This window comes from Dipodomys merriami, unplaced genomic scaffold (genome assembly GCF_024711535.1).
Source record: "Dipodomys merriami isolate MVZ:Mamm:240054 unplaced genomic scaffold, mDipMer1.0.p SCAF_2, whole genome shotgun sequence".
NCBI lineage: Eukaryota > Metazoa > Chordata > Mammalia > Rodentia > Heteromyidae > Dipodomys > Dipodomys merriami.
The window spans coordinates 63,351,850-63,376,760 of NW_027203381.1; the positions used below are offsets into that span (position 1 = coordinate 63,351,850).

At 37.8% G+C, this 24,911-nt stretch overlaps 1 protein-coding gene across 8 annotated transcripts in view; it reads left to right on the top strand.

Annotated features, from left to right (window-relative positions):
* Tp63 (tumor protein p63) overlaps positions 1-24,911 on the top strand; it is a 211,289-nt gene that overhangs the window by 130,618 nt on the left and 55,760 nt on the right. For all 8 annotated transcript variants that reach the window (XM_070029816.1, XM_070029817.1, XM_070029821.1 and 5 more), the window contains one exon: positions 2,449-2,703. In XM_070029816.1, the coding sequence (XP_069885917.1) occupies positions 2,449-2,703 (255 nt within the window). The remainder of the gene's footprint in view (positions 1-2,448; positions 2,704-24,911) is intronic.

Below are 24,911 nucleotides of genomic sequence, written 5' to 3' on the forward strand. Positions count from 1 at the left end.
CTTTTACTGCCTGCAGAAAGTGCTCAGCCAGTTTCTTTGTCCTTTCTGTCAGGCATGGCTGCCTCCCTAATTGTAGTGCTGTAGGGAAACACGTGCCTTTGTGAACATTATCTGATTTCTACAGGACTTTCAGGAGTGCTTTGTATACTGACCCCTAACAAACACAAATAAGATCTTCTCAATTCCTTTTGCAGGCTGATATCAGCCTCAGGCTTCAGTTCAGCCAGGCGACCCTGAATACTTGTGTGTTAGCCTCAGCCTCTGATTTTTCTTTCTTCCTTTTCTAGACCTACAGTGTTATTTATTCATTTCTTTTGCCCAGTCCTTCAGAAGTTGAAGATGGAGGATAGGAAAGGAGCAAGAGCTATAGAAGTCAGAGGGGAGAAGAGACCAGACTAACAGCTGCTCTTGTCAGCATGGGGATAAGTGTGGATAGATTAATAGCAATCTGCAGAGCAAATGGGGAGGTGGCATTCGCGGGGAATGTGAACGCATGAATGTAATGGAATGGGCATGCGACTGTTAAGGTTTAGACAGATGCTCTCTCTGGACTGAATGGAATGGTCGAGTCAGTTTCTTCTCCCCATGGGGCAGAATGAATGCTGGGTAACTTTATTAAAGTTTAAATATAAAACAAAGGAGGAGGCAACAATGCTTGATAAGAAATGTACTCTTTATCTTGCTCATGTAATTGTAACCCCTCTGTATGGTATTTTCACAATAAAAAAAAAGTTTAAATATTTAAAAGGCACAAGCCCTAATTTCTTTGTGAAATTATTTCTTTTCTTTCCCCCCCTCATGTTCTTTAGCTTGGGTCTTTGACAATTGAAAAGCCTTGTTTCCTTTATAAGATACGTACCAACATATGTACCTTCCTCTTGCTCTTGATTAGCTTAAGGAGAAAATGAGATTTCCCTGTCTCAGAACAGTTCACAAAAGGAAACTACCACAGGCTGCTTTTCTCTTTTGGAAACGTGTTCATTTTGACTCAGATTTCAGGATGGACTGCAGGCTGTTTGACAGTTATGAGGTTCTGAACAGAGTTCTGAGCATATGTACATGTAAACACACACACACACACATACACATGAAGCAGTTTTATATTTTCTTCTCTGTTTATTAGCCAATGCTTGGACAAATTATTTTCCCTCTCTGATATTAATGTGATAATGTTGGTTTGCAGGTAAAATGTGAAGAATTTAATCCATTCCTTCCATCAACACCTTCCTGAGTATGTATTTATGCTCACGTTCACACACATTGAAGAGATAAAAGCATCTGCCAGACTAGCTACATGAGCTAATACTTTTCTGAATTCTATCAAGAGCAGAATTTTATCTGTAGCTACTTGATATTTTGTTGACTTTCACATTCTCTACTCTGAAGTGAATGTTGCCACTGAAAATGAAACAAAAACATATTTAAAAGATAAATTAGTAAGTTATCTATTAAAATATATAGTTGAAATCAGACAGAGTGATGGAGATACTAACTGGAGAGTCCCAGTCAAGGAAGCATTTATTCCAGTAGTTAAAGAATAGCTTGGGCGATATAGGAAGACCTGCATCTCAGAATATGACTAGATCAACAAGAGAAAATAAATCAATACACAAAATAAAATTGTATTTTTTGGCTTCCCTAACCCTGTTGCCCATTTACGTGAATCTTTGTGAAATTCGTTCCTAGGATTGGATTGGATGGGATGGGATGGGGGTGAGTACAATGCATAATGTAGGACAACAGAATTTAGAATTAAAACAAAGGAAATTTGAAAATCATCTGATTTTTGTCCCACATATGCAAAAATTTTGATGTGTAAACTCCTTTCAGTTGATCAACTTGGTTCTTTTCAGTGTGAATACTATGAATACTCTTCCTCTCACAAAGGAATAAAGCAAAGTATGTCTTCATTATAAAATACTTCTAGATGAGGCTAAATGGCTCTGGTCTGTTAAACTCTGTTATTCAGGAGGCTGCAGTTTGAGGGTCATAGTTCAAAATCGGCTCAGGCAGACAAATCTGAGAGATTCTTACCTCTAAATAATTGGTTAAAATGTTGGAAATAAATGTGTGGATGCCAGCCTTGAGTGAAAAAGCTAAACCAGCATAGAAGGCCCTGAGTTCAAGCCCCAGCATTGGCACATACACAAACAATAATTCTATGCAGCTCTTGAGCACTGGACACATTCTGCCTAGCTAGAGTACTATATATTATTTCACACATTCTTCAGGATACCAGTCACCAAGGTGATGTAATCTGTGAAGGTCATTCAAGGTCATTAGGGCTCAGACTTGATGTTTTCCAGTGAGTCACAAATGGTTGATTTTTTACTTTGTATATGAAGTTTTAGACTTGGAGTGGGTTTGGGGCATGTGCAGGCAACAAATAACGTCTTTTTTTTTCTGGAGCTTCCATGACTAACGTTGGGGTTCTGGGTGTTCACGCAGCCACAGTACACGAACCTGGGGCTCCTGAACAGCATGGACCAGCAGATCCAGAATGGCTCCTCGTCCACCAGCCCCTACAACACAGACCATGCACAGAACAGCGTCACGGCGCCCTCGCCATATGCGCAGCCCAGTTCCACCTTTGACGCCCTCTCTCCATCACCTGCCATTCCCTCCAACACAGACTACCCAGGCCCGCACAGCTTCGATGTGTCTTTCCAGCAGTCGAGTACCGCCAAGTCGGCCACCTGGACGGTAAGAGCACAGGATCCCCATGCCATCAAGCTTCACTTCCAACCACAAGGGAGGTGTTCATCACCTGGCAGGGTGATTCCTCTGCCAAAGTTAGATCGTCTTTGTTTCCTGATTGGAAACTTTTGTTGTTTTGGATATTTAATGCTTAAAACGGAGAAAAAAGAAAGACCAGGTGCCATTTAACAAGGAAAGTCACATTTGGACCCAAATGCCCCTCTCCATTCCATACAGGTCCTATTCACTGCAATCTTTGTGACATTCTTGCTTTGTGATGTGTTTTTATTTTTGAGGATTTCCAGAAAAACAATGAAACATTATGCCAGTAAGAAGTATCATAATCATAGCCTAAAGATAGAATATATGTTTACCATCTACAAAATTTCAAGAACTTTATATCTGTTTATGGTAAAGATGTAAATATTATAGGAATTGATTTTTCAAAACTATGTTTATTCTACTTCATAGTTTATTTTAGAATATATAATAATATGAATAAAGCTCAGATATGTAGGCGACACCTACAGACATGTTGTTTACTAATTGGTCAAAGTATGCTCATGGCCCAAGTACCATTTATTAATTAATTTAACGTTTGCATGGATCACAGAAGGTCATCTAAATAATCATCACCACGTTAAAAAAAAAGTAGCTTCAGTATTTTCTGAAGTTCTTTTCTCTCCCGCTTTGGCAGATACAATTCTCTGATAAGCATTTCCATTCTTTACTTTACCTATAATATCTAGTGCAACATTGTCTTTTGTGCATCTGAAGAAGTTATTAGGTATCTGATTTGGTAACTCTACACTTGACATAATTTCACATCTGCCCACTTATTTTGACTTCATATCTTTATCAAATAGGCACATACATTTTGTTTTGTTTTGTTAACTCCTAATATGCCAGTGAGGAAAGCTGGAAAACTGGAGACTAAGTGACATGTGAAAGTTGCAGAGGCTCTATAAGAGCTAGATGTATTTCTGGTTTCTACCTTTCCTCAATGAACTATGTTCTTTTTTATTTTTTATATCATTTCCTGTCAGAATGTCCCCAAATTGTCTCAGAACCTGTTTTGTCATTGGACTTTGTTTTGTTATTTGAAAAGAGGTCATGTTATGATTCATATTTATACATAAAGTGTAAACATTAGCTTAACTTTTTCTTCCTGGTGCCCTTTATCAATTATCTCATAATCCTTGCTACCATTTGCCTTTATAATCCTGGACATGGACCTGAAGGTGAGTAAACTTGAATTTATAGGCCTTGTAGAGTTGGTTGGTTGATCCAGGTGATATTGTTTTGGATGGGGGGAGAGTGGTCACCTAGGGCACATTCACAAACACTAATCTTCAAGGTGAATAGTACATGTCATTCTGAGTTCAAGGCCCATTATAATATGAGTGAGCTTGTCTGAAGGAATGATTATCTTGTGGAGGCAGCTAAATTAAAAAAAAAATCACTTCCCTTCTAAAATCATTTAAGAATTGAGGGGGTAGAGCTTGTCATACATTCACCAGGATGATCAGTTTTCTCCTTTCTTCTTCCTTTACCACCTCATCATCCAGAAATCCTAAGCTCTATTTGCAAATTCAGCACAATGAGAAACTATTCCCATTCAAAACCTCTGTTTCAGGGAAGTAGGATCTAGAAAAGAAATGATGTTGGTATAATACACTGTAAAATACTTTTTACATATGACAGCAGGACTGTCAGAATTCTGGGGAAAAAAAGTACAGGCACTTTAGATGATGAGAAAAGATTAGTGAGGGAGAGCCAGAAAACCTAGATTCTAGTGTGGTCATCTGAGTGACCTTAGTCAAATCACTTCACCTTTCTGGAATTCAGTAGGGGCCTCAGGCTAAGATAATGAAATCTACTTATTTTCTGAAGTCCAAGTGATAGCATTAATGATCTGTTTTAGAAGTAATTAGGTTCTTATTGAATATTTGGTCATATGGAATGAACTTCAATGGTTTTGCATGTCTTGAATTTCTGCTTCGTTGTCTATTGTCTTAACACATTTTACAGAATAACTATATTCTAAGTTTATTATATGACATATTTTTACAAACTTATCAGCAGGCTTGTTTCAAATTTATTTTGCATTTTCTCTAAGTCTAGTTCCCTTAAACTCTGGTAGCTGCTCAGGTTACCTAAAAACTCACTGTATACATGGACACCTGTACCTTGGATATAGCAGCATCTAACTCTTTCAGACAAATTATGTATCCTTTCATTTATACAAAGGTGTTGCTGCTTAAAAGGATTGTATCATATATTTATCTTAGTTGAACCAAATGACTAAGTCTGTGAAGAAACTTCCAGCAGTAGTCACAAGGTTCATCATAAGCCAAAATGAGAGAGGAGCCCAAGGCCTCATATTCTTGGTATAACTCCCCACCATCCTATCTAGACGGTCTCTCCTTGTGATTGACAGAAAGAAGGTTGGAGGTACAGTACTTCTCTACACATTCTCAGGTTGGCATTGAATAGTATAGAGCTGGTATCTTAGTGGCTAAGGGTATTTTGTGTGCCATTTTAAAAAGTACCAATTTCTTAGGCATGTGCACTTAAAAAACACTCACTCAAAATAAAATGCTTCCTTTGGAATTGCCCACAGACTGGTAGCTGGCTGAAGTTGCTATCATTAGCGAGATGCAATGCTTCTTGCATAGTCTTTCTGGTAAATCATTAATTGAAAAAAAAAGTTTTTAGAGCTACTTTTATCACTTGTAATCCTTTGTGTTATTTTCCCTTAGAGTATTTCTGCTTTTCCTTTCAGGATTACTGTCAAAATATAAGTAACATTTAAAGTAACTATACATTTTTCTTTGCTCTCTCTATTTCCTAAATAATCAATGTCATTATGATTCCACTTGTCTTAAAATATAGGATTTATTTTAAACTTCTTCTAATGAAAGCAAGTGGTGTTCTATCATTATTTTATATACATAGCACTGCCCAAGGTAATGTTCAAGATTTTTGTTTCAGATTTTCTTCTTTCCACAATTTAATTGATACTAATAATAAAAGCTTGCTATTTAATGTGTTGCATTACTGGTCTCATATGTTAGCTGAGGATATCAGTCATAGGATAGTTGAAAGAATGGCAGTTTGTGAATGACATGAAACATGCATAGATTTCAGTTCTGAAGTTTACTAGCAGCATATACCCTTCAAGTCCAGACTCTCTCAAAGTTACTCTGTTCACTTACAAATGGAGTTGTCATTACTTCATTGTCACATAATAATAACAGAGTAAATATAACTTCAGTGCCTGGTTAGTGTTAGGCAAACAAATGCTCGGTGAGTTTGAATTCGAATCCTTTTGTCAGGAGAGTTTAAAATAATTTTCTTGAGGGTTCAATTTGAAAAGCAGACAATAATTTGAATGAATAAAAAGTGTTTATTACGGGTTTTTTCCTTAATGTTTTAGGGCTCTTAGAATGCATATTACAAGCCAGGTGCTGGTGGCTCATGCTTATAATCCTAATTACCCAGGTGGTTGAGGATAAGGGTTCAAAACCAGCCTGAGCAGGCAAGTCCATAAGACTTTTGTCTCTAATTAATGAACAAAAAGCTAGAAATGAAGTATGCCTCAAGTAGTAGAGTGCCAGCCTTGAACAGAAAAGCTGAGAGAGTGTTCTGCCCTGAGTTCAAGTCCCAGTACCAATACAAACTAAAAAGAAAATAATAGCAACCAAAAAATGAATCCTAGAGCCTAAAAGGACTGCATGTAATATTAACCACTATCAAATAGATGAATAGATGGCAGAAGACAGTAAGAGGCTCTCCTAGATGCCAATCCAGAGAGTGCTGCCCTACTTACTACCTTCCCAAGCAGATGCAAGCTCACCTTCCCAGCACAAGGAAGGATCCTTTCTGGATTTAAAGTATGCTGACCTGGGCTGGAGGTGTGACTCTAGTGGCAGAGCTCCAGTTGAGCAACCTGTCGACTAAATGCAATTACTCACCTTGTTGTTTTTTGTTGTTTGTTTGTTTGTTTGTTTTTGGTTGTGGGGCTTGAACGTTTGGGCCTGGGCACTGTTCTTCAGCTCTTCAGCTCAAGGCAAGCACTCTACCACTTGAGCCACAGGGCCACTTCTGGTTTTCTGGTGGTTAATTGGAGATAAGAGTCTTTAGGACTTTCCTGCCCGACTTTCTTGCCCAGGCTGTCTTTGAACCGTGATCCTCAGATCTCAGCCTCCTGAGTAGCTAAGATTACAAGCGTGAGCCAACATCGACTTAAGGTTAGCCACATTTAACTCGGATCCAGCACATCAGATGTAGGATAAGGCCTTTAAGACTTACTCAGAAGCTTTTTTTCCCCTTACTCATGGTTAAAAGAAACAATTCTAATTTCAAGCAGTACCCTTCAGTGCTGATCCTGATTGTTAAGTATCTATGGTTTGGTCCCTTTGGGCAGAGTGGCCCAGGAATTTTGGAGAACATTTTTTCTTCTCTTTGCTTAATCATGCCAGGCTCTTATAACATTTAGAGCTTGAAGAATTTGACTTGAGCTCCTGGAGAGATTAGGGAGGTGTCTTTTGAAATGGGAACAGCCAGTTCCCGGGAGAGTTCCATTGATCCCAGCATATCAGTCTTGGTCTCCATCTGGCAAGCTGGCTCCTCTTGGCTCTACAGGCAGGCAGGCTGAGATGTGCGTCTGGGGCCCACCCTGCCTGTCATCAGGTTACCTGTAATGTAAGACTTTCAGAAAACGGCTGCCAGCTCTGCAGAAATCAAATGTAAGCCAGACCATTGCATGGCTCTCTGGAATGTAGAGACTCTTAAGAATAGCTATCAAAGGACATGATGTCCAGACGAACTTCGAGGTTGGATAGGATTTATCAGCTGGCTTCACAGGGCAAATACTTTTGGGCTAGACTGTAACTCAGTGATAGAATATAAGCTCAGCATGCACAAGGTTCTAGTGTGATCTATAGCACATACATACCCACACTGGTACACTTTACCGTTTAAAATTGGTAAGCCTTAATTTGGACTTGATGTAGTCTTACAGTTGAACATCTGTTAGGTGCTTTTCTTTGGTTTTATTTTTTGTTTGTTAGTTTCCATCAAGACAAGATCTTGCTGTGTAGCAGAGGATGGCCTCAAACAAGTTTACTGGCATGTGTCACCATGCCCAACAATGGCTGTTAGGTTTTATTGATGATGGAAAGGAGAGAAATTTTGTAACTCATACCAGTGATACACTTATTCATAGCTGTTTTATACATCACCTGTAATACATATAGAGCTGCCTTTTTGCACCCTTCCTGTAACTGATATAAGAATGACACTGAGAATATTAAGCTTCTAACCAAGGTATTTGTTAGTTGTCAGCATTGTGAGGAAGAATCCTCAATAAAGTGCTTGGTGATTGTTGGTGATAGCTCATGAAACGTCCTTCTAGGATTCGGGCTTACAGATATCCATGGTAAGGCATGCTGCAGTAATGTTCTTCTCCAGTCAAGCAAAATAACTTAATCACCATGCCTGCCCAAATTCATTTAGATTGACTCTAGGTTAATACATTTGCAATAAGCTGCTTTCACCTAATCTAATGTTTATCACCTTCTCAATTATTCAGAATGATTCGTTGACTGCAACCCGGAGTTTCTATTTAAAAGAAAAAAGCATCAGTCGTGATTTATTGCATATGAATATTGCTACTGATACAACAGAAACAAATGAAGCTTACTTGCTATTTTCCCTACTAAGAGGATAATAGCATTTCCCCTTCTTTTTGTTCTTTGTCTTCCTCTTCCTCCTAGTTCTCTGGCCTTAGAACCTGGATTTCCTCTTCATCCTCATCCTTCTCTTTCAGTTGGCATTTGTAGTTTTCACCATCCAAGCTGGTATCTTATTTTTCTACTTCCCTGGGATAGTTAGTTCATATGAGGAAGATCATGATATAAGCAATCACAAAGGCATTTTCATCAAGATCACAAATCAGGTTATCAGCCATTAGTATCCAGCCAATCACTTTGACTAACAATGGGCTAATAATGCCAAATGGGCAAGGAGAGAACCATAATACTTGAGCCAGATGATGACTACAGGGACTATGGAGATACTAGCCGATATGCCTGACCAAAGGATCATCTGCTTTGTAATCCCAGCAGTGTTGTTGTAGGGAGAAAGAACCATATATCTGATATTCACTGGTAGCTCATGCTATAATCCTACTTACTAAGGAGGCTGAGATTTAAGGAGAGAATTGAGGATCACAATTCAAAGCCATGTTAGGTAGGACAGTCTCATACAGCCTTATCTCCAGTTAACTGCCAAAAAATGGAATGTAGAGGCATGGCTCAAGTGGTATAGTGCCTGGCTTTAGCGAAAAAGCTAAGGAACAGCATCCAGGCCCTGAGTTCAAGCCTCAGTACTGGCACCTCACACCCCACACATACAAATTAAAAATATTTCAGGTTAAACAGTTTAACATTTAGTTAACAGTTAGTTTGACATTCTCTGCAAAGCACTAACAAGGAAAGATAATTCAAATTGAGGAAAATAAAGCACACACAAGGGAAAGGTTACTAGTAGATGTATTTCATTATGGGGTGATAATTTTCTATCCCTTTAAAGAATACACATTCAAAGTAAGCAATACATTATGGGATTATATTTTTAGTAATTTTTCTTATAGTATATATCTTCTTTCCCTCATATTTCTATAATATTTATTTATAAAAACTAAGGCTGGCTGGGTACCTGTGGCTCATGCCTGTATCCCAGTGACTCAGAAGGCTGAGATCTGAAGATCATGGTTTAAAGCCAGCCCAGGTAGGGAAGTCCATGAGACTCTTTTCTCCAATAAACCCTCAGAAAACTGGAAGTGACACTGTGGCTCAAGTGGTAGAGCACTTGTCTTCTGCTGAAGAGCTGAGGGACAGCACCCAGGCCCAGAGTTCAAGCCCCATGACCAGAAAAATACAAAAACAAAAAACAAAAAACCAGTCTGATAATATGCAGTGTTAGGTACTTGGCATAAAGTATTTTTTAACTTGGTTTTGCTCTTACCCTGTTGGAGAATTTATGGAATTCTGAAACTTAACTCTAAAATTGGCCAAAAAGGGCAGTGAGATTTAAAGGTCTTCAAATCAATTTTCCCAGCTTGCTAACGGAAGGTGTATTTTTAATTGGCCCATTGAGCATGTGGGGGAACAAAAATCACCTGAAAATTGATATATAAACAGTGGATAACGTCCTAAGAATTTCTTAATGACTCAAGACAACTATAGTATATCATTAAAGTCAACAGAGATACCTTGAAATGAATGTGTATTTGAAATCAGCATTGAATGATGAGTGCCTCTTGTGGGATTGTTGCTCCTGGTGTTTTCCCATATGTGTGTTTTGTATTTTCTCTGGTTTGTAACCTGCCTCCCAAAGTAGGTATTCCTATAATGTACCTGCTCTGTTCAATAGTTGCCACCCCTTTTAGGGAAGGGCAGATACATGTGTCTCATGAAAGAGATTTAGCTAGCAATTAACTATATTTCATGAGTAGAAGCAAATAGAAAGTCTTGTGATTTTTATATCAGCAACCATTAGTATATTTACTCAGATCACTGTGAATGAATGAATGAAGCCTTAAGTAATTCAACTTTCCTGCTCAAAACACTGATAATCCCTCTAGATACAAGAAGAATTTATTGTTGAACAGGAAGGTAAATCTTAGACGCTTTGAAGCCTTACAGATGTGTCTGTAGACTTGGAAAGGTTTTTAAAACAAGGGGTCCTATAATTAGGCATAGAGAGGCCTAGAGGTAATGATCTTAGGAGAAGGCTCTCCTGTGGTTTTTAATAATGATGTTGACCCTATCATCAGACACAACGTAAAAGAAAATTTGATAGTAGCCAGGGACCCTACATCTAATTTACTGTGTGGTAAATTAGGGAGAGTTTCCTACCTTATGTTTTAGGCTGAGTTAATACTAAAAATTTAAATTCACAAATAGAGAACTCATTCTCAGGTTACTAAGTTTTCACTTTATTCATTATCATGTTACTTAACCATTATCATCTTCACTGAGTTTTGTGAAAAATGTAATGAATAAGTTAAAGAGACTATTTCAAAAGACTTTTTCTTTTAATGACTTCCACACTGCATTCAATACAAAGAACAAGGATGGGGGTTGGTAATAACAAAATACATTATGTCTCTATCGGAAGATAGCATAAGGAAACCCAATAAAAGCTGTTAAAAATGAGATGTGGGAAAGAGAGAGCAACAGAGGGGTCTAATCTGATCAAAATATAATAAGGCATGTGTGAAATACTACAGTGAAATCCCCTGGTACAGTTCATACATGGTAATAAACAAATAAGATTGAACAAAGGTTGCTTAACTTGAAGGTATACATTTGAACTTCTGAGGTCATCTAACAGGATCCTGATCAGTGTGGCTCATTAAGTAAAACAGAACACTCAGAGGCTGCTTTGGGGTATAAGTGATATGAACTGGGGCAGGTGGTTTTGTCTCTGCCCATCTGTTAAATGGGTATTATAATATTTACTTGGCAGAATGGCTGAGAGGCTTAATTAAAGTTTATGGAGTGATTTGAGAGCCTGAGAGATGAAGCTTTGAAAACATAGTATGTTATTATCTCATCTGAGATTTCTGTTGCTTACATTTCTCGTCTTGAACACTGCAGCATATCCATGTCTATCATTCAGAAAGCGCTCTGATTTTTTTGTTTTGTATAAAGACATCACATAAGACAAGAGAAATATGTCCCTAGATATGATCATATGATTATATATAGAGAGATAATTTTGTAAGCTTAAAAAAGTTCTCTTAAAAAGTTCTATCTGATGAAGCCTATATCTATTAATCAGCTACATTTTTAGTGCCTATATATTTTAATTGGTGACATTTCATTAGAACCAATAAAAATGTGTTAAAATGAGAGGGTCATAAGAAAAAGTTTTACTTTCTTTGATGAAATGAAAAAGCCTATTGTGCATGCATATATATATTTGCATGTCTATGTTAATTTACACACAGAAGAGTGACACTTGAGTAGCAATGGAACTAATTTTCAATAATTTTAAGTTGATAAAAGATATTTGTTCCTTTTCTTTCCATCTTGCTTACCTTTCCCCTCTGCTTTATGAGTTAACTTGAGGTTGTCATATTCATGAATTTATACCTCATACTCCTGAGTTACTAACTGCCACTTCTCTATCATTGGGAAAGAATATCACATTTTTCTCATTAGAATAATGTAATAATTTTGAATTACATTCTGGCTAAAGAATTATTATCAAATAAGCCTTGGAAATATGATCAACCACAATTCCTATAAAGTTTAAATGTCATGTATTCTTTGGCACATGTAAGTATTTTTATTTTTATTTATTTAATTTTTTATTGTGAGAATACTGTACAGAGGAGTTACAATTACATAGGCAAGATAATGACATGTAAGTTTATTTAAAACAAAACTGTAAGTTATTTTTATGAATTTATCTTACCTAAAGTTAACTGCTATTATAATAAATCACATTTTCTCAATTCAGAATTATAGCACATTAATAGAATATAACTTGAGAAAACCATGTAACAAATTTTCTAAAGGGAAATTAGTTTCTCACATAATATATTCCTATAACTAAAAATAATAGTAAAAAAATACTGACCAGGTGCTAGTGGCTTGTACTTGTAACCCTAGCTACTCAGGAAACTAAGAATTGAGGATCACAATTTGAAGTCATCCTGGGTGGGAAAGTATGTGAGACTCATCTCCAGTTAATCACCAGAAAACCAGAATTAGAGCTGTGGCTCAAAGTGTTAGTATGAGAGAAAAAGCTCAGGAATAGTGGCCCATGACTGACAAAAAAAAACCCCAAAAACCGATAGTGTAAAATTGTTAAAGAAATTCTGTCAATAATTGACAATATTATCAAGGATTTCGCTTGTAAGAAAAATCCTGCATCTTACTATATTCGAAAAATGTGTGTGTGTGTATGTGTGTATGTGTGTGTGTGTGTGTGTTATCCCTGCCTGACATGCCACTCTTAAAGTAGTCTTGAGGCAGAAAGTTCCAAAAGCAGTAGCTGCAAGAAGGGCTTGTTGTATTGATGAGGAAAATCTTTTGCTGATGTCAGAAAAACTCAACTCTGCAACAATAGACAGTATGTTGTTCAACATCAGGAATAGGATGGCAAAGAGAAAGTGTATATTAACAACAAAACAATAAGATAATGGAAAATTGGTGACAGAGTTCATAAATAACATCATCTTTACTCAGGTCCATGAAAAAGTAGAAAAATTTCATCATCACTTTAGACAGGAAGAAACTGAGAAGGAAAGTGATTGGTCGAATGAACAAATATCCTTTTTGCTTCATTAATCTTTTCATTGTATTTAATTATCTTTATTACAAATGTCTTACATGCAACAATTTCTAAGTTTTTGGTTTAACATGGATCAAGCCCTTTGGTTAGTAAATACATACATTTGGGGTAACAACAACCAGAATTATGCTGGCAACAGTCTTTTAAGTTTTATAGACCCTTCCCATCCCCACCTTCCACCCAACAGTAATTATCATCTTAGGCACTTTGGGATTAAGAGTAGGGATGGAAGAAGATAATTAGAAGGAAGAATAGGAGAGAGGGGAAGTAAAAGAAGTCATTAGAAAGTTGTGTGAAGCCTTTTACGAAAGTATTTTTTAAAATGTTAGATATTTTAAGACATATTTTTAGCACTGATAATATATATTTATGGACATAAGCTTCTGCTTTGGGGAGGAAATCCACACTAATTCAAATAGAATGTTCAAAATTAAGCTAAAAATATATTTTCCCTTTTTTCTTTCTTTCTTTCTTTCTTTTTTTTCTGGGCACTGTCCTTGAACTCTTCAGCTCAAGGAGAGCACTCTATCACTTGAGCTACAGCACCACTTCCAGTTTTCTGGTGGTTAATTAAAGATAAGAGTCTCAGGGACTTCCTGCCCAACTTTCCTGCCTGGGCTGGCTTTGAACCATGAGCCTTAGCTCTCAGCCTCCTGAATAGCTAGGATTATAGCCATGAGCTACTGGTACCTGGCTGTTTTCATAATAATATAGCAACTGAGAAATCATGCCTATAATCCTAGCTACTAAGGAGGCTGTGATCAGAGAATCTGGTTTGAACCTAGCCATGGGAAAGAAATCCAAGAGAGTCTTGAAATAAGTGTAAGTGTGGCTCAAGTAGTAGAGTAACAGCATTGAAGGAAAAATGTGAAAAAGCCAAGTGAAAACATGAGACCTGGAGTTCAAATCCCAGTACTAACAAAACAAAAATAAACAAAAAAAAATCCTTATTTCCTTTTTAGAAGTGTTGATTGAACTATTTCAGGAAAATGAAAGAAATAATTAGTAAATTCTTCTTCTTTCTTCTTTCTCCTTCTTCCTCCCTCCTCCCTCTTCCCTTATCCTCTTCCTCCTCCTCCTCCTCCTCCTCCTCCTCCTCCTCCTCCTCCTCCTCCTCCTCCTCCTCCTTCTCCTCCTCCTCCTCCTCCTCCTCCTAATCCTTTCTGGCAATTTTCTCTTCTTTTGGAGATAAGGGAAATTAATAGTTTTATTCTGTTTTTACAAAAGTATTTCAATTTTGCATTTTGATATAAACATATTTGAATATATTTTTCCTTCTTTGAAAGATATCTCTAAAAACATTATTCTGGGGAAATGAGAAATGTGTATTTTGTGGCTTTGGGTTAGACCTAAAAACACTACCATCTATACTTCTGATAAACAATTTCCTTCAACACTTGTCTAAAAAGCACAATGTTGAGGTAAATTATACTGTGCTAAAATAAAAGCCCAGAGAAGTATTTCTCTTTGTAACTTCAACATATAAAGGACTAGGACCCATGTGAAGGAATGGCAAGATTATGTGGCCAGAATTATTTTATCATGCACTGTCCTGGAACCAGCTACATTCTAGATTTGGCTAGAATGGATCCTAAAGACACAGTAACCATTTAAAAGGCAAGTCACTGTGAGGTGGCTCTGGCTCCAAACGGAAAGCTGTCAAGATTCTCAGGGCCAAGTGGTGTACTTTTGTAGGCTGTAAGCTGTAACCTTTAGAGAGCATGAAACCAGAAGTGAGGCCTGTGGCCCATGATGTAGATGAAAAATGAATCAAGAAAGTTTCCAAGTGAATTCAAATTCTGTATGTCTTTAAGAAAAATCATTTATAGTGAGAAAGAGAGGGAAAAAAGAGAGAGAAAAAGAGAAAAAAGAACAACTGAATTATTCTGTGCAGAGAATTGTTGCATGGGAGTCAGATTCCACTTTTCACACACACAGTGGAGGTAACTAAGGTAAGTAAAAACACAATGAGTCTGCACTGTGTTTCCCAAGTCGTTGGCTGCTCTCCTCCTTCTTCTTCAACTTGTGGTCCAATATGGGATCTATGCAAGGGAAGAGTAAAATGGAACCAGACTGTATAGTTCTTAGTGTTCAGAACATAACTTCTGGGCCAAGAGCTCATCGTTAAAACCTTTAAAACATCAATGTTGTGCAGTTGTTGGTGGTGGTGGAGGTAAAGAGAGGAGTGTGAAAATGCCCATTTACTTCAGGTACAGTGGTAGGGTACAGGGCTCCAGTGTGACAGGATTCACTTGATATTGGGAAGATAGAGATGAAGGAGGACAAGATTAGTGATCATTGCCATCTCTGGTGTCTCATGTCTATAATCTAGCTGAGATCTGAGGTTCCTGGTTCAAAGCTGGCTCAAGAAGAAAAGTCCTTCAATGTTACTGAATTTGGCCAAGTTTGCTTTGTGACCTATAATGTGGTCTATTTTGGAAAACGTTCCGTGTGCTTCTGAGAAAAACGTGAATTCTGATGCTGTTGGGTGAAATATTCGGTAGATGTCTGTTAAATCTAGTTGATCTATATGGTTGTTTAGGTCTGCGGTTCCTCTGTTGAGTTTTTGCCGAGTTGATCTATTTAGTGGGGGGGTCTATCTAGTCTTTGGATCTATGTGAGATTTGAGGGAAAGTAGTGTTTCTTGGATAAATTTGGGTGCTCCGTTGTTCGGCAAATGGATATTTAGAATTGTAACATCCTCCTGAAGAATAGATCCCTTAATTAGTATGTAGCGACCTTCTTTATCTCTTCTCACTAATTTTAATTGGAAGTCTATTTTACCAGATACTAGGATTGCAACTCCCACCTGTTTATGGGGGCCGTTTGCTTGGTAGACTTTGTTCCAGCCTTTCGCTTTCAATATATGTTTGTTTTTATGGGCAAGGTGTGACTTCTGAAGACAGCAGATAGAAGGATCTTGCTTTTTAATCCAACTAGACAGTCTGTGTGGCTTAATTGGAGAGTTAAGTCCATTAATGTTGAGAGTTAGGACTGAGAGGTGTTTGGTAGTTCCTGCCATAATATCCACCTTCTTGGAGGCTACAACAACTGGGTTCTTCCAATGGTTCTTGGGTGTAGTTTGGGTGCAGTTTCTTGGCCTTTATTGTGGTCTTGTTGGTTTTCTATGCATAGAAAATGTGGTAGATATACACAATGGAATTCTATGCCTCCATCAGAAAGAATGGCATTGCCCCATTTGTTAGGAAATGGAAAGACCTGGAAAAAATATTAAGTGAAGTAAAACAGGTCCAAAGACACATAGGTCCCATGGTTTCCCTTATTTGCAATAACTAGTATATCTGAGATAAGCAGAAATGGTCAGATAAGTTGATGTTACATGAAATGAACCCCAAGATAAGGATTCAAATGTTTTTTTTTCTTTCTTGCTATTGTTTCTAACATATTTATACAATATTTCTTTGGTGCTTTGTATGTCCCTCCCCCACAGTATAACCCCTGTTTTCACTGTATTTGATGCTGGTATAATTTGGGGAGGGGAAGGAAAAAAAACAAATTGTTTAAATAGGATACAGGTGGATCCATTGCAACAATGAGATGTACAAAATGTTATGTCAAAAAATGAACTTTACAACTTTGGCGAGGGGAAGGGGGAGACAGGGCGAGGAGTGGGAGAGATGGGAAGGGATGAGAAGGGGAAACAAAGGAGGAGGCTACAATGCTTGATAAGAAATGTACTCATTACCTTGCCCATGTAATTGTAACCCCTCTGTACAGTATTTTCACAATAAAAAAAATAAAAAAAGAAGAATAGTCCATGGTAATGTGGCCAGCCTTCAGAAGAAAAAGCCAAGCAAGTGGTAAGGCCCTGAGTTTAAGCCCCAGTACCATCATGCACACATGATCATCACACACACACACACACACACACACACACACACACACACACACACACACACACACACACACACACACACACACACACACACACACACACACACACACACACACACACACACACACACACACACACACACACACACACACACACACACACACACACACACACACACACACATTTTAGGGGGGAGGAGAAATAGAATTTACCAGCCGCTGGGGACTCACATCTACAATCCTAGCTACTCAGGAGGTTGAGATCTGAGGATCCTGGTTTGAGTCCAGACAGACAAATGTGTGAGACTCTTATCTCAAAGTAAACAGCTGAAAAAAAAAAACAACCCAGAAAAGAAAGTGTGGCTCAAGTAGTGGAACACTAGTCTTAAGCAAAAGAAGCTCAGGGACAGCACCCAGCCATTCCTTTTTGTTGTTGTTGGTGGTGGTCAGGGGGCTTAAACTCTGGGTCTGGGCACTGTGTCTGAGTGCTTTAACTTAGGGCTAGCACTCTACCACTTGAGCCACAGTGCCACTTCTGGTTTTCTGGTAGCTAATTGAAGATAAGAGTCTCATGGACTTTCTTGCCCAGGCTGGCTTTGAACCACGATTCTCAGATCTCAACCCAGCACTCCATTTTTAAGCCCCAGGACCAGCACACCACATACACAAAAAAGAAGTTGAAATCACTGCTTTTTTTAGGGGCTGGATAAAAAAGGAGGGAGGCAAAATGGAAAGTCAGAGAAGAAGCCAAGGTGATTACTTAACATTACTAGAGCAAGTCTGTTGGAAAAGTGGGCTTGCTTGCTCCAGCTAGGACCTTAGCAAATGGTATGACCCCAATTGTTCCCCCCACACTCCTACTTACCCCCTTATCTTTAAATGAGGATAGAGAACCCTACCCTAGGAGGAGTTATCAGGATCCAATGAGATAATGAGGTGAAAGTGTTTCCAGAACTCAGAAGTCTATCCCCATATGAGGTGTGGCTGCTCTTTGGGGATAGAAACCGCAGCTTCCTGCCTTACAATGAACTTCACATCCTCTCACTTGGTGTTCAAGCTCAAGGTCCTATTTGAATGAGATGATTCCTATCCAGCCTATTTCAAAACCTCCTACCACATTCTCTCCTATCCCTGGTAATAAAAGCTAAGAACCTGCTCCACGTCCAGAGATTTGTGACCCTTCTGCCTTTTCTGTTCTCCTCAAGGAGAAACCAAAGCAGTGTCAAGAATAGAATGTACACTTTTGTCCTGGGAAGCTGGCTATGGGAGAGGAGGGCCTTTCTGTGGGATTGTCTCGAGTGGGGTGGGGTGTGCTGTGGGTGCCGTTAGATTACTGCTTCTCCGTAGAGACAGCTGTGTCCGTATTACCTCTTTCCTCGCCATAGTGATCACAGACATGTTAGGTAGTGACTATGCCTCAATCACGGGCTGTCCCTACGAAGAAATGATTTCCCCTCACTAAGCTCCAATAAGGGGAGAGGCTCATCAGAATTCTCACGACTGAATCATTGCCATGAGCTAATGTCTCCAGCTTTATGAGTCAGTGCTAGCCTAGGCATTGGTTTTGTAGGTAACCAAAAAAAAAAAAAATGAGGACACAGGTTAAGCTCCCTCATTGTCATTTGCTTGTGCAGGAAGAAAGCAAACAGGGCTGTCACTAGATAGTGACATTTCATAGCCTCTGAGGTAGGATGAGAAGAGTTGAAGAGTTAAATATCATCACAATAAAAATCTCTGTGGTGTGTGTGTGTGTGTGTGTGTGTGTGTGTGTGTGTGTGTGTGTGTGTGTGTGTGTGTGTGTGTGTGTGTGTGTGTGTGTGTGTTGCCTGGCTTCTGGCAAAGTAGGCGAAATGATGTGTTTGGGAGATGAATGTGCATGTCACAGGCAAGACGTAGCTTGCAGAAGAACATCTGTAACCAACCCATTCTGTATGAGATAGGGCCAAGACTTGTTTGTGCTTTAGCACCTGTTTGAACATGTTGAATATTTTAAAAGATTTATAAAGTTTTAGAGGATATATCTTCTATTGTTATTTTCTCATATAACAGGCATATGTATTAACAGCCTGCTTAAAAAAATGCATGTACATATCCTGAATTTGGATAATGCCACTATTGAACTCAATATACAAAAGTGAATTGTTAGCATTATAAAGTACTTATGAAAATATTTGGAATCATATTGATTTTATGTTAAGTATTAAAAATCATATTGAATTCATATCAAGTTATTAAAATGAAGTAAGCAGCTAACGAATCTACCTACTAATCTAGCAGTAGGTAAAAATACATAATGCTTTCCATGTTTCTACATGTTCATTGTAGAGATTTTATAGAAAGAATAACAGAAGTACCTGTATATTTTGCTCAAAGCTTGATCAAAGGGCTAGAGTATGGCTTTAACTAGAAATCTTTGCCTCTCAACTCTCAACTTCCTAGTTCAAATCTTAGTACCATAACAAACCAACCAACCAACAAACACTACAAACTTCAATACAAAGAAAAGCAATGGAGCGGAGAAGAGAAATCAGTGAGGGATAGTAGGTTTAAATAATATCTATCAATCAAATTACAGGATTGTTAACTGCCCTTGTCTTTAAGATACGTGTGTAAATGTGTACATACATGGAAAATCTTGAGAGAAGTCTCTTATCTTGAGTAAACTACCAAAAAGCTGGAATTAGAACTGTGGCTTAAGTGATAGTGCATCAGCCTTGAGCTAGGGCCTGAGTTCAATCTCCAGAACTAGCACACACATGAAAACATGTGCAATCTTCTGTGGTGGTAATGTTCTTTACAACACACCTTTTGGGAAGAGAATGAAAGATATATGCTATGACTGGTAACAAATTTTCAGAATTCACAAAAAGGACTGTTCTTCCCATCAGTCCATTACCCTCTCTTCTTCCTCTCCCTCATCTCTTTCTTGTTTCCTGCTTCATTCTCTCAAGAAGGAAATGACATAAAGAAAAAGACAAAGGAAGAAAGGAATAGGAAATGGTGACAGAAATATTGAGAAACTTAAATTTTAGTTGTTCTTTAGTGAAATGAATCATTTAAGCTTCCACAGGTTAAACTAGCTGAAATAAAGTCTTTGGGTTCATATATCAAGCCTTTTCAAAACGTCTGAGCCAACTATACATACTGTATACAGCAAAGACAAATGTTGTCTTCTGACATGGAAAACTCAGAAATGTTTTGACACAAGCATCTGAGTTGATTCCATTTGATCAACTTGGAAAAAGCATTAGTTCAACAGGCAAAAAAGTAATTTCTAGTTTTCCTTAGACATCAAAATAGCTTAATAGATACCAATGTGTCTCTCTAGGAAGTAAGAACACATATATATTTTTTTAATTTTTAGTTTGTATTGGCTTTATAACACACACACACACACACACACACACACACACACACACACACACACACACAAGAAACTTTACTGGAGAGAAATCAATAAAATGTACTATGAAAGAACTATAGCAAAGTAGTCTTGATCTAAATGAAGTGTCCCAATAAAGACATAAAAATCATTTTTTTCCTCAGTAAGTTCTAAGAAATAACAGCTATGTTTAGAACTCCAATGTTAAAGAATTTTGCTTAGCATTTTTCAAATTTTATCTTCTCAGAAATTTCAATATGACAAGCCACCCAATCTGATATGTCCAAATGGAGGCTTTTAATAGCTGTCACATGATTTGGTCAATGGCTGTTGTATAGGTTTTGTATCATAAAGTGAGGATCTGGTAAGGATCTGGGGGCCAATACCCTTTATTGTAGCTAAACTGAGACTCTCCATCAGGTCTCAACTGTTATTGTAGACCGAAGAGTGCCATTAGTTTTAAAATACATTTCTTGAACACTAGTGTTATACTTTGGAGAATAACAAGTATAACTGCACAGTTTATTAGCTGGGGTAAATAGGCAAGTGACCAGACCGCTTTAAAATTTAATTTCTTCATCTTTCAGGTGGAAATAATCTCTCTTGAAGGTTGTTAACTTTCAATTTATGAAGCTTATAGTCCAAAGCCTGCCTCTAAGCAGGCCCTTGACGAATCATGCTGGATGCTGTAGGGTAATCATATTAATAGACAGATAAGAGCCCTTCTTCAAAGAATTCATAGTCAATCAGAGCAAACGGAGAAAGCTGCTAGCTATAATTCAGTGTGACAGGTGCTATAATCTTCCTGGAATGTCCCTCTACCCACTACCACCTTTGTCTTCCAGGCAGACTCCTACTCATCCAATTAAACTCACTGGAGGCTTAATTGTAGATGAAACCTTTCCTTACTCTCCCCTCCCCCCCACTCCTATGTACACCCACTTACTCTGGGCTTCACAGGCATTAGCCTGGCCTTTTCATGTCTGTGTCTGACACTTGTAATGGGTCTAAAGAAATATCTATCAGAGAATATTTCTTTCAGATTTGCTAGCTAGACTGATGCTTTGTCACTTATTTTTTGTTGTTAATTTTTGAGATAGAATCTTGCAAACTTGTGTTCCTGAACTGGACATGAATTGCAGTCCTCCTCTTCTCAGCCTCCTAAGTAGCTAGGATTATTAGTGTGAGCTACTAGCTCTTCTTGTCTAAACAAACTGTGATTCAGCACACATGCACACACACACATACACACACACAAACACACACCTAGTTTTATAGATAGTTTAACGTTAAGTGGTAGCTCTCAAAGGGTAATCAGAGCCTTGAAATTAGGAGAAAAATAAAATGTAGAGTGAATAAGGATGAGTGAAAACAGGCAAATGTCAACATTTGAGAGAGGAAAAGTTGAAGCTAGGGAGAAGTCCACTGAGCCAGAGTGAGCAGGGCTTGGAATATTATCCTTAAGGATGTATCTGTAGTTTTTCAAGAATGGAGACACAAGAGAGACTGGTGATGTCAGGTTCTCCTGGAGGAGATAGCAGATCCAGTTAGGAGGCTGGAAGGCAAGGGCAGGAAGACTGATTGGGAGTGTGTAAGGATTCAGAGAAGAGATAAGAGCAAGGGGAAAGGTATGGTGAGTGTGGGACTGGAAGTAGATTTGCAGTATATATTTCAGACAGAGAAAAGACCTACTTCCTACAATTGAGGTGATTTTTGACTCCTGAAATTGTGGTATTTCCTGTATGTTGGTTTTAAGATTACTTCTTATCAAGATTGTATTCATAAATAGGTCAAATTGTTAGATTCCTCAAGTGTTTGGGGATGTTATTGAGGGATATGTTTTGCTTTCTTCATTTTTGCATCTTTGCATTCTTCGTTGGCTGTTTATCCTACATCCTTGTGTATGACAGGACCCAAATGTAAATAGCTGGCCCAATAAGGAAATTCTTCAGGATATATGTAGCTTGACTTTAATTTGAAGGGTTATGGGTCAAAAGGGAAGACATATATATAGGGGTCCAGTGACTGATTTCCTGGCTATGAACAGGCCATTCTTCTGTTTGAGGTCTCAACTTTTTTAAATCTATGAAATATATAAATATGTGTGTATACATACATATATTAATATGTATTAAGCCTTCCTCCTGTTTTTTTATCCTAATAAGAGTGAATAATTCTGTGAAAATAATGTCACTAACAGTAGTTTATAAAAGAGCAATATCTTAAGTTTTAGACTAATGAAGAAGAGCATATGCTATTCATGAGTAATGCTATTGCCCCAAATTACCAACCAGAAATGTACTTATCCTCTGATCCATGGTGGTCCTCAGTAAATATTTAGCAAATCTCTTCTTTCCTGAATAATAGGGGCATGAATTTATTACAAAGAATATTTACCTAGTATTGAGTTGATAAGCTACTTTTATTTTCACAAGAACTCAAAGGAAGATTAAGAATTCTTGACAAAGCACCCCATATTATTCAATACTGTATTATTAAATCTTGCTATAGCAGCTGGACCAAAATAAGAAGGCAGAATTGTCTGCCTAGAGAACCAAGAGTTAGGAAAATAAATCAGGAGTCTAATGAAATATTTCTCTTTGCTTTAATGCCTAAAAATATACTACAGAGATTGTTCTGACACTGAATATGATATGATTGTGAGCTTTAAGAATTTATACTGAAAGGTAGTTACAAGCAAACATGTTAGATGCCATCTGTCAATGCTTAGAAAATGACCTTCTCTATTTTCTAATGGTTTGACCTGAGATTAGGAAGAGTAGCAAATAGCTGGAGATGAGCTACTGTGTTTATTTTAAAGTGATAGCAGGATAGTGGTTGGGGACAGTTCCAGAGTTTATTTCACTTCTGACTAAATTCAGTGCCAAACATTTCTATGCTACATTCAACTATACTCTCAATCCTCCATCTTGGTAGAAAGACACCAGTGGAAATTTACTAGGATGGCGATTGGATGGGTGAAAGGCTCTGGCCAGGGAGTCTTAAACTATTGTTTGCAGAAAGATGGTTGAGATGTAACTGAAGACTTGAATAGGAGAATCTAGTTGGTAAATACAGCTATACCTTTAAAAAATATAGTTAAGAGCTATCCTTAGAGCAGTTTGTCACAGTTCCTGATACAAAGATTGATAACTTGTGGATTTGCAAAGCAAAACAAAACACATTTACCCTTCAACTTGATTAACTGCAGCTCTGATAATCATGAGTTTCACGGCAAAGGTTAGGGGCAAAGTTCATTCTATAAAACTAAGTATTGGAAATTAGATATCAGCATTCAGTTCTACGGAGTGAAAGACTTCAAATTTGGCAGCAAGACTAAAAATCATCAACATCTTTTCTATTGTCATAGTTGTACTGTTCATATCAGTGATATAATTATCATCCTATTTTCATTGGTTTTGTACAAGTGACATCTCACTTTACAGAGCAAACATGCAATTTTGTTGTTGGTAGTATTGTCATATTTAGTCTACCACTAGATTTAAAGATATATAAAGTAAGATTTCTATGTAGAAATTTAGTGTCTTGACAGGAAAAAACAAATGAAGGACTATGGTTTTAATAAATAAAAGATATATATGTATGTATGTATATATATGCTTTACAAAGAAAACAAATACAAATTCTTTGAGAGACTTTGAAGGAAAAATGGTATAACTGCTATTCTGTAAATGTTGTTTGAATAAAGGAATGAGTGTGTAAAAGTGAGAAAAATATCCCACGCAAATCTAGAGTAAATTAAACAGAGACTGCTCACACAGATTTACTTAGGGCCTGAAAATGTCATTTTAAATTATCCATGAGCAATATAAGAGAAATGGGGCGGAGGAAAGAAAGAAAGAAACAAACCAAAGCTTCTTGCCCCAGCCTCTGCCTGGTGAGATGACCAGCAGAGCTAACTCAGCCCTGCTTCCCTCTGCTCTCTGTGTGGTTTCCTTCTCACTACCAGTTGCCAACTTCTTGGCAGAGCAAACCCCATCAGGAGTACAGAGTCTAGCCAAATGAGAACAGTGTGGTGCTATCTACAACAACATAAATCCTTATAATTTCAACATGGAAGATAGTTATTTAAATCAGTTGCTTGAGGTTCCTTGGCTCCTGAGTGCTTTCTGTACCTAATAAAGATTTCCACTTGATTATTGTCTATCCAATGATTGAATTAAGTATACATCCTTATTTTATAAATAAATTATGTAGGAACACATCCCCCCCCAATTATCTTTGAAAACATTTCTGGTGTTATTTTCTTAAGGAGTTGCTATTATTTTTCCATGTGTAAGTTGCAGGACACTTCTATTTCATGGTATCATTTGATCATGCACTCTGAGATGTTAAGGATGAGAACACAGACTGAACAGATAGTCTCTAGGCTTCGTATGTGGTAGAACTGAGATTCTGATTCCCTGGTGAGCTATTCATGTGACAATGGTAGTGTGAATCTACGTCCAGTCTGCACTGTCTTCTCCTCCTATTATAGGAACATTACAATTAAAGAAGCAGAATTTCGGGCTGGGAAGGTGGCAGAGCACTTGCCTTGCATGCCTGAGGCCCTGGGTTCGATTCCTCAGCACCACATAAGCAA